Raw genomic sequence first — 8547 nt, 5'->3', positions numbered from 1 at the left:
GTGCTTACCCAGCCTGCCGACCTCACCTTCCACTCTTTCCCTAGAGCCAAAATCTGGCCCAGCGCCACCTTTAGTGTACTGGCAAAAATGGCCTATTTCACAATCCCTTCCCATGACCACTCTTTGGAAGATAAGCTATTCAGGTGGTCCTGACTTTTCTGGCCTAAATGTCCCCAATTCCATCATTTGGCATGGCCTCCTTTGGACGCTGGCCGGGCTGTCAATTCCCTTCCTCAAATATGTCATCCCAAGACCGAATGCAGCATCTGGAGGTGTGATCTCTCAGAAGACAGACACCACCCGCAAGAATCAATGAAATACTTTTATCCAGGAGGGCCCACGTGCCCCTCCACCCGGTCCTTGAGGCGCTTCATGCCGCCCCCTCCCCCTCCCCTCGCTGCGGCACTCCCTCCTGGGCCCTCGGGGAGCCCGGCTGCAGGAAGTAGCTCTGTAGCTCACGGAGGGCTCGGAACCGGTGAGAGATGGTGTTCTTTACAGCTTTGGGCATCTCGGCATACCTGTACGGGGGGGAGGGGGAGAGACCTCAGAGACAGAGGATGACCCCCAGTGAGGAGCAGCAGTCCATACAGACCCTGCCGCTTCCCTCAGGGTGGGCCCACTGTTATTACTACTAAGAACTATTTCTCAAATGCTTTGAGGCTGACAAAGAACCTTCCTTGTAACAACTAGGAGGCTGGGAGGGAGAGGATTATTTTCCCATTTTACAAACAAGAGAACTCGCTGGGCTCAGAGAAGGCCATGAAGCTGGTTTTGGAAGCAGGATTTGGCGCAAGTCCGAGGCTGCTTTGCATCAACCACACCACACTTAAGTCTGAAGATGTACAGATTTAGGGAAACAGAATTTTCTTTTCTACCGCACAACTACAAGTTCCTCTGCCCATTTTAGTGTCTTTAGCGCTCTTGTTCAGTGTAATCTGCCAGAAATCTGGGTTTGTTCGCAGCAGCCCTGTGAACACTGCTTGGGCACCCCGGGCCTGGGGGGTGTGAGCATTTTCTTTCCAAGGTGGACTTTTGGGGGGAAAGACTTGAAAACATTAGGGTCAGTTCAGCCAAAGACCAGCCATGAAGGATGGGCTTGCAAACGGTCAGCGGCTCTGTGAATGACCACTGGGGAGCTCAGGAGGAAATGGGCATCTGCAAAGCTGCCCCACTAGCACCAGTCCTCAGGAAGCATCACACCAAAACCAGCCGACAAGTCCCCTAAGGCTCTATAGAAAAAGAGACCTCAGGGCTCTAGCCCCAGCCTGCCACAGTTCCAACTTGCATGACCTCTCCTCCAATAACCCTATAAATGATTAAGTGATTACTATGGAAGATCCCTGCAAACCCTGATGTTTTCAGACCATGACTCGCTTAGGAGAGTGAAGGATCACGACGACTCCTCAATGTTAGGGATGGCCACTGTTCAAACATGGCAGCCAGATGCCTCCCCACTCTGCTCAAATAAGACGCCTCTTTCTGCTCCTGAGCCAGCAGAAGATCCAGGAACCGTCTCAGAGCCCCAGACCCCCACTCGGCCTCAGCGCCGCCCACAAACCCAGGCCCCGCTCAGCCCCACTCACGTCTGCTCGTAGCCGTCAGGCTGGAAACAAGGGTCCCAGCCAAAGTCCCGACAACCGCGGGGCTCCACGATCTGGCCCTGGGGCAGAAAGAAAACGGGAGCTGGAACGGCCTCCAGAAAGTCCAGAAGCAGCTCTCCCCTCCGCCTGTGCTGTCCTCACCTGCCCCGCCGGTCCTGGCTCTTGATCACCACTGCTGTCTCTAGGTGGGCCCCTCTAGCTGCCCCCTCTCTCTTCCCGGCCCCACCTGGCTCAGCTCTCCTTTCTGCCCAAACTCCCGTTCCTGCCTGGGGCATGCCCAGGGGAAGGTCGCCCCCTGGTGGTATGTTTGGGAATCGCTCCCGGGCCTGCCTGCGTTCTTGCCCCCCCCATGTGCCCGTACAAAGGTCTGGCCTTTGAAAAGCTCTACGGGGTCCTCGGGCTGCCCGGTGCTGAGTGCAAAGGTGCAGAGCGCGTAGGCCGACTTGTCCTCAAAGCCCGCAAGGAGGCGGTAGAGCCCTAAGTCGAGGACCCAAAAGGTCAGAGCGGGGCCAGCCCGTGGAACCTGCCTTCCCATAAGGCCGGGAGGGCCGCGGCCCGGTCCCCCGGGCTCCCCCAGCAAGCCGGAGAGTGGGGGCCGAGCCCGGGCCCCATCCCCCAGAGCTCCCTCCCCTCTCAACCAGCCCCTTACCTTCGGGCTTTAACTTCTCCAGAAACCATTTTCTGCAAGACAAAGAGGAGGCTCAGAAGGGAGACTGAAGGCCATGTCGGGCAAAGCGGGCCCATGGCGGGACCCTGCCGGACAAAGGGGCTGTCCCGCCGCCCCTCCCTGCGCGAGGGCTTCTCCTGAAGCGGCTTCCTCTTGGCCCTCCCCCACAACGCCTCCCAGAGCAGGGCCTCCCCAGCCCCTCCGAGGGGTCGGCACCAGGTCTCAGCGCTCCGTGTGACGGAGGAGGGTGGGAAGGACTTTGTCTAAGGTGGGTCAGAGGAAGGGCTGAGAGGTCCTGACATCCAGCCGGGGGCTCCATCCGGGAGAACTCTTACAGGTGGCAGGCACAGACTCGGGAGCCCTTCACAGCAGTCACGAGTGGGGGACCAGTGGACACAAGGGGGGCTTTTTCCTGGCTCCCGATGGCAACAGCGCACATTGATGTAGCGCCCACCATGGGCCGGGCACTGAGCTAAGTGCCTCACACGCAGCATCTCCTTGGGAGGCTCGGTGCCATCCCCCTCGGTTCACACTTGAGGTACCGGGTCCCGGCCCCGGGCAGTGTCTGACACAGGTTCGAACTCGGTTTCTCGCCTGCGGATCTGACCTGCGCGCTGCTCTGCCTGGGTGCCTCAGGGACGCCTTTCCAAGAAGGGGGATCTGGGATCCCAGGGCAAGGCAATGCAGGGAACTATGTCTAGATACTAAAAAGGGTCTTAAAGACCACCGGGTCTTGTCATTTTACAGCTGGGAACACCAAGGCCCAGAGGGAGCGGGCCCACGGGTCCTGACAAGCCCCACGGGCTAATGGAGGAGACTCCCTAAGGCTGTCTCTGCCCCAGGAAGAAAGAAGGCCGGGGAGAGGGGCGGAGACCCCGGGTTCCCTCCGAGTCCCGATCTCTGGGGTTGCCGCCTCACCCCCTCAGGAAGGTTGGGGGAGAGAACAGGCCAGGAGGATCAGAGGCGCAGCTGCTTCTGAGAAGGGCCTGAGACGGAAAGGGAAAGACCTGCCCCTTCCCCCCAGGGTCTGGGCCAAAGATCCAGATGGCTCAGCAGCGCCCGTCACCTGACCTTGGACAAAGGCCTGGGGACCCCTCGCTCCTTTCTGGCTCTGAACACTGACCCAGGGCAGAGGGCGACACCCCCCTCCCCGGGGGCTGCTGGGGACCAGTTTCCTGCTTACTCACATGTAGGGGCCCGGGAGGCCCCCCAGGGCGTTGAAGCAGAGGCAGGTGTCCTCCACCAAGACCGGCCCCTGGACCTGCGGGACCGAGACAGCCCCGTCACACCCCGCGCGTCCCACAGCTCACACCCGAGTACCCCCGATGATCCAGGCTCCAGCACAGACACGGCCCTGGGGAGCCTGGGGGACTCACTCTAAAGACAAGAGCCCATGGAACCTGTCGCTCCCTCCGTGGGGAGGGAGGGGCAGCCCAGCCCTCGGGGTTGGGCCAGGAGGCTGCATTTTGGGGCTGCTCAGAGATGAGGCGCCCAGGGCACTGCCCCCAGTCACGGGCAGAAGCGGGCCTTTGGAGACGGCATCAGGCGTGACTTCCAGAACCAGAACCTGCCCATGTGCAGACAGGCCTGGGAGGAGGACCACTGTCTCCTGAAGCCATTTAACCAGGCCCACAAGGGCAGACGCCTCCCTCCTCACGGCAGACTGGTGAGGTGGGCAATGCAAAATCGTTCCCACTTTCCAGATGGGCAAACTGGCAGAGGAGCTTTGGAGCCAGGTCTCCCGGGACCCTGGCCCAGCCAGCCCCTGGGCCTCTCCTGGGCCCTCCCTGCCGAGCCGGGGAGAGCCCTGAGCCCGTCTGTGGGCAGAGGAGGGGCAGGGATCTGAAGGGGGCCCGGGGCTGGGCCCTGACTCTGGCCGCAGACTCGGGGGCCAACTTCTCGGCCTGGAGGATGCCGCAGAGCTCCTGCTCCTGGTGCTCCAGACGCTGCCTGTTTCACTCCCCACCCACGGAGGACCAGGACCCTACCTGTCTGGCCGCTTCCCGGCATTTCTGGATGGAAATCTCATCCGGCTCCCCCTGGTATTCCGGCACTTCAGGAAAAACAGAAACACGCACACATGACAAGCGACCTGCTGGGGGGAGGGGGCGCCTGGCAAAAGCACGGCTTTGCAATGGGAAGGTGAGCACTTACAGTCAATTTTCTGTGGGACCAAGTCGCAGGGGAACTTCTCTCCCAGGATCTGGACCACCTGCCCGAAGGAGAGGAGAGGGGAGGATGGCTGCGCGGAAGGCTCTGGCCGCCCCAGCCCAAGCTCCCCTGCTCAGGTCTCGAGGCCGGACTCTCCCCGAGCTCGGAACATTGCTCCCCCCTGGCCTTGGCTGCCCCGGCCTCCCCTTCTTCTTGCACAAAGACCCCAGGCAGGGAGCGATCTGCTACAGAGGACAGATGTCCACCAAAGGCCTTTAACCTTCTCTTCTCAAACATGCTTCTTCCGCATAGCCTGACCAAAACCAGAATCCACCCCCTTTGGGGCCGGGTCACACAGGGCTCCCCTTCAGCTCAGTCTGCGCCCGCTACCGGCCTCCCTCACCAGGATGGCCATCCGCTCCTCCCCCGCACCGAGCTTCTCGGTTACTCCTTCCAGAGAAACCCCCCACTTCTTCCGCCTCTCCGGGCCTGCCTCTCCCCAGGCGCCCGTATTCTGTGTGCACTTGTTCGGAAACAGAAAGGCGGCTAACACACAGACTGTTCGAAATCTGCCTTCGTTTCAGAGCCCTTCCTCCGGCTTCAGTCCAGTGACCGTCCCTCCTCCGCCCGACCACAGACGCTCCGGCTTCAAGTCCCAAATAAAATCCTGCTTTCTACAGGAAATCCGCCCAAACTTTTGGTTCCAGTTAATTTCTTATTAATCCTAATTAACTTTTCACCGATCCCGCTTTTGGTTCCAGTTAATTTCTTACTAACCCTAATTAACTTCTCACCGATCCCGCTTTTGGTTCCAGTTAATTTCTTATTAATCCTAATTAACTTTTCACCGATCCCGCGCCGCTCAGGGCACGCTTGTTTGCAGGGTTTCCCCCAGCGTTTAGCTCGGTGCCTAACAAACACTGGCCAACTAGAGCCGAGCGACTGCCGCCAAAGAGGGAGAATTCAAACGCAGGGTTTTCTCCGCCCTCGTGGAGCTGATTACGCTCCGCCACGGGCCAGGGCCCTCCCCCAGGCCGGCTAGCTGCACCTCACGCCCAGCGAGCGCGTTAAGGAAAGGTAACTGATCCACGCCCAGCTGGGGTCACAGGACGTCATTTAGTCCAGTGCGTCCATTTCCCAGAGGAGGCACCTGAGGCCTGCCCACGGGCACAAGGCCAGGAAATGTCAGAGGCAGGATCAGAAGGAGGGCGTTCTTTTAAACCAGAGCCACTACATCGGGCTGGGCTTCGCTCGGTGTTCGGTTCACGGAACCGGTTCGAGGTAGGGAGCGAGACTCCCGTGGAGAGGGCGGAGCCAAAGAGGAAAGGGGCGGGGCGGCTGCCTCGCGCGGCCACCCTCCCCGTTTACGACCGCATGCGCACGTGGCCCTTGAGGCCTCTGACCCCACCTAGCCGCACTCTGACGTCACTCAAAACGATGGAGCAGATGGAGTTCCCGCTTCCCCTTTCCCTTTCCCCGGGGCCCATCACCTCTTCTAGCTTCTTAGCATTTCCAGTAACGAACACAACTTTCTTCCCCGCAAGTGACGCCGCCATCAGCTCTTCAACTCAGCCGGGTTCTCTTCCTCCAATCCGCGAGTAGCACTATTCGGACCAATGGGAAGGAAGCAGGCGGTAAAGGCGGGTCCAACGGTAGGGGGCGTGTCTAACGTGACCCAATCATGATCATTTGCTTCCACAAGCCCCTCTCTTTCGTAACCGGAAAATTAAGGACGTGCTGATGGACCAATCACAAAGATGAGAAACGTTCACAGCCGTCCGTGAAGCCCGAGGACCGGGGCTAAAAGGTTCCCTTCTTCCGCTCACGTGGTGACCAACCGGAAGGCCCCTACTGTGTTTTCCAGTTGGAGTCAAAAGTTGTATTTCCTATTCTTTACCCTAACCACTTTTTGCACGACTAAGCTCGGCTGCCGCTGCTTCCAAGGATGCCGCCTGGCTTCTCCTCCCGCACAGAAGATCAAACTTGGTCTGGTCACAAAAAAAGCAAAGTTTCGTCTGTCCTCACCTCCCGTGGAAGGGACATAATCCCGGGTTCAGAATAAAAAGCCCTTGATTTGTGTCTGAGAGTGAACTCGCCCGTGACGTCACCCGGAACGCGATCCTTCTTTTCCATTTCGACCTCCTTGGCTGCTTTCTTCCCCCGGCTAAAATCCCTTACCTTTTATTAATGCTATTTCCACCTCTGTTAATTATCTCTTAATCTCTGGATTCCTTGAAATCCCAGCTAAGCTCCAGCTCCTCCTAGGGAGGTTTTCTCTTTTAATTCCGCAATCTTTCCTCTTTTATTTATTTCTTATTTATTCTGTCTAGCTTGCTCTGGGTATACGTGTTTTGTCCTTCATTAGATTGTAAACTGGAAGGCAGGAACTATCTTTTTCTGTGCTTAGCACAGTGCTGGCTACATAGTAGCTGCTTAATAAATACTAGTTGATTTCCAATTTATCCTGTATTTATGTTGCCTATACAGTTATTTTCATGTTGTCTCCCCCATTGGTGAGGGCAGATAGTATTTTTGCCTTTTTATTTCTGATGTTGATATTTTGTAGGCGCTTAACAAATTGTTGACAACTTACTCTGAGAATTAATTTCGTATGTGTGAATGGAAGAGGTAGCTAAATTCCTCGGGGAAAAAAAGTGGATGGTCAGCTCAATATGAGTAGCATGGTAGTCAAAAAAACCGAATCCCATTTTAAATGTCATCAAGAGAAGTATGGAGTCTAAAATGAAGAAATTGCTAGTGCCCAGGTCAGTTTAGAGCAGCGGTTCTCAAACTTTTGTTTTCAGTATCTTTATCCTATTAAAAATTATTGAGGATCTCTCCAAAGCGTTTTTGTTTATCTGGGTTATTTTTGTAGACATTTACCATATTGGAAACAAAAGCTATTTTTGAGTTTGTAGACCCTCTAAAAGGGTTTCAGAGATCCCAAGATTCTCTAAACCATACTTTGAGAAGCACTGGTTTAGAATATGGCTTCAATTCTGGACGCTATGTTTTAGGAAGAATGTTAAGCTAGAGAGCAATCAGAGGAAGACAAATCAGATGTCATTAGATTGGTTGAAGGACTTGGTGATATTGGACTGCATAGTCTGTCTTCAGATTTGTAAATGGCTGTCATTGGAAAGAGATTCCTTTTGCTTGGCCTGAAAGGGTACAAATAAATTCTATGCAATCCATAGAAATTGCAAAGAGGCAGATTTAAGCTCCATATAATAATAGTCTTTCATTAAGAATCAAAGACTAAATTTACACTTTCAGTACTCTATATAGCTCATGGTAAGTCAGTGAAAAAGGTAGAGGACCATCCTTAATTCCTTTGTTATGAGTCAGACTAACAACATAGAACATGTGGCATATTTATTTAAAATGCAAAATAACAACAACAAAAGATTTACAGTTAGTTTATGAAGAGTCAAAACAACTCCCTTTCCCTCTCTCATGGACTCATACATTCACAGACAACAGAGAGCATTGGCCACAAACATTTTGGTCTCAGACCCCTTTAAAAGTATTGAGGGGCCCAAAGAACTTTTATTTATGGAAGTTATGTCAATATTTGTCACAATAGAAATTAAATCATTAAAATTTAAAATTATTATTTAATGAACACAGATATTTTTAAAAATGAAAAAATATCTTGTAGAACAAAAAATTATGAGTAGTATTGTTTTACATATTTTCTATAAATCTCTTTGATGTTTGCTAAATACAAGATAAGTAGATTGCCATTAATCTGCTTCTGCATTCAGTGTCTTGGGATATATTATTTTGGCTAACAAAATACAAAGAAAATCTGACTTTATACAGATAAGTAGTTGGAAGAGAGTAAATAAATATGTTGCTTTATAAGTCAATATGCAGCCCACATGTTGTGCCACAGTTCTCTTTTATTGTCTTGACTCAGTTTCCCTAATTATCCTGACCCAGTCCTGACTCAATTTCCCTAATTGTTCTGCTTCAATTTATAATTGTCAGCTCAAAGCTCAGTCCTGCAAAACCACCCCTCCCTCTTTATCAGAATATTTGATAAGGATAAAAGAGCTTATGTTTTAGACTATTAGAATGCCTCTCCCCATCCCAAGCTAGCAGAATGTCAGATACGGACTTATC

At 53.7% G+C, this 8547-nt stretch overlaps 1 protein-coding gene across 1 annotated transcript; it reads right to left on the bottom strand.

Annotated features, from left to right (window-relative positions):
• Positions 1-308: 308 nt before the first annotated feature.
• Positions 309-6714, bottom strand: ITPA (inosine triphosphatase). Its single transcript, XM_051963827.1, has 8 exons — positions 5910-6714; positions 4423-4480; positions 4257-4321; positions 3456-3529; positions 2251-2282; positions 1963-2078; positions 1584-1660; positions 309-518 (listed from the first exon to the last, which is right to left on the bottom strand). Exons 1-8 carry the CDS (start codon positions 5973-5975, stop codon positions 371-373), a joined length of 636 nt encoding a protein of 211 aa, XP_051819787.1. The 5' UTR covers positions 5976-6714; the 3' UTR covers positions 309-370.
• Between the last annotated feature and the right edge of the window lie 1833 nt (positions 6715-8547).

The sequence above is a fragment of the Antechinus flavipes genome, chromosome 6 (assembly GCF_016432865.1).
Source record: "Antechinus flavipes isolate AdamAnt ecotype Samford, QLD, Australia chromosome 6, AdamAnt_v2, whole genome shotgun sequence".
In the NCBI taxonomy this organism is placed as follows: domain Eukaryota; kingdom Metazoa; phylum Chordata; class Mammalia; order Dasyuromorphia; family Dasyuridae; genus Antechinus; species Antechinus flavipes.
The sequence above is the reverse complement of the archived record's forward strand: the minus strand, read 5'-3'. Positions and strand labels throughout refer to the sequence as shown.